The 1182-nt window shown below is 40.3% G+C and overlaps 1 protein-coding gene across 1 annotated transcript; it reads right to left on the bottom strand.

Annotated features, from left to right (window-relative positions):
* Nucleotides 1–49: 49 nt before the first annotated feature.
* On the bottom strand, nucleotides 50–727 carry LOTGIDRAFT_177041 (hypothetical protein; the record flags this gene model as incomplete). The annotated part of the gene is made up of 2 exons (XM_009049325.1): nucleotides 50–263; nucleotides 622–727. Coding segments are annotated over 2 exons (320 nt in total), but the record flags the coding sequence as incomplete, so codon positions are not given.
* Between the last annotated feature and the right edge of the window lie 455 nt (nucleotides 728–1182).

The following is a 1182-nucleotide window of genomic DNA, read 5'->3' as shown; positions in this document are numbered from 1 at the left end:
CCCTCATTAGCCACATATTGACACAGACATATGCAAATTGTAAACTTACTCAAAGTTAGGGAGTGCAACGTTAGCCTGATTTAAGAACAATATGTAGTTATCATAAGATGAATATCCCAATCCTGCGCCAAATTGTTCATTCACATCAATTGGATCAGTATGTTTGTTGCAGAGAGCAGGTTCCTCATCAAATTGGGCACTTGGGGGAAATGTTATAGCAACAGATCCATCTTCACCACGGAATCGAACTTCAACCTCATAAACTGTAAAAACAAGTTTTATTCCTTCAGTGTCAGAACTCAGAGGAACTTGATTGATGGATGGCGTAAGGCAACATGTGGGTCTGTATTTTGATCATATTGGCATTCATTGGTTCTAGTGAACTTCAGGACAAACTTAACCAATCTGTGTCTTGCATCTTGACTGATTTGCATAAATTGATCTGGTTGTATCTTATGATGGCGACCTATATAGTAGTGGCGAGTGTCACACGCGAAGCGGGCTATGCTTACTCTTTTTGAAACACCTGATGGTACTTCTCTTTAGAAGAGTCCACTACTATAAGACTTTTACTCTCGACATTACTTGTACGGATTTTTATGAGCTGTTTGGACTACTCACGCGGAACTTTAAGGATCTGTTGGTTGTTTGAGTTGGTGGTCACTGTAAAATTCAGATTTCCCGAGGGACCAAAGTAATTTACAAATTGTTGATTACTTGTTGTGTCCTACAAATACAAACAAAGTTAATAGCAAAATACTTGTGTACATTGGTAATTTTGATTTACAAATCCTTTTTTGTGGCAGTATGCACTTATTTGTAGAAGTTTTATATTTTGTTTTTGTCGAGATGTCAAGTTGACGATTGGCCAGTGGCGGCCACAGCCGCAAACTGACCCAATGGGGGGACGACTGTCCGAGGTTGTGACTTCATATGCAGTAGCACTGTGGAAGCTCCATAGACGCAAGATTCCAGAGGAGCATTAAAATGGAGGTACGGTTGGCCACAATTCAGCTGTTCACTTTGCGCCACCACTGAGATTGGCTGACCATTGAAAATGATTGACCCACTTCTCATTTCTTATATTCCAATACTTACATAGCAGCCATTGTCGTTACAGATCATGGTCAGCTGTTCTGGATCATTACGTACATACAATTCTATGTAGAGCCCGGTGATGAT

This window comes from Lottia gigantea (genome assembly GCF_000327385.1).
Source record: "Lottia gigantea unplaced genomic scaffold LOTGIsca_13387, whole genome shotgun sequence".
Lineage (NCBI taxonomy): Eukaryota > Metazoa > Mollusca > Gastropoda > Lottiidae > Lottia > Lottia gigantea.
This window is presented reverse-complemented; position numbering and strand designations above follow the sequence as displayed.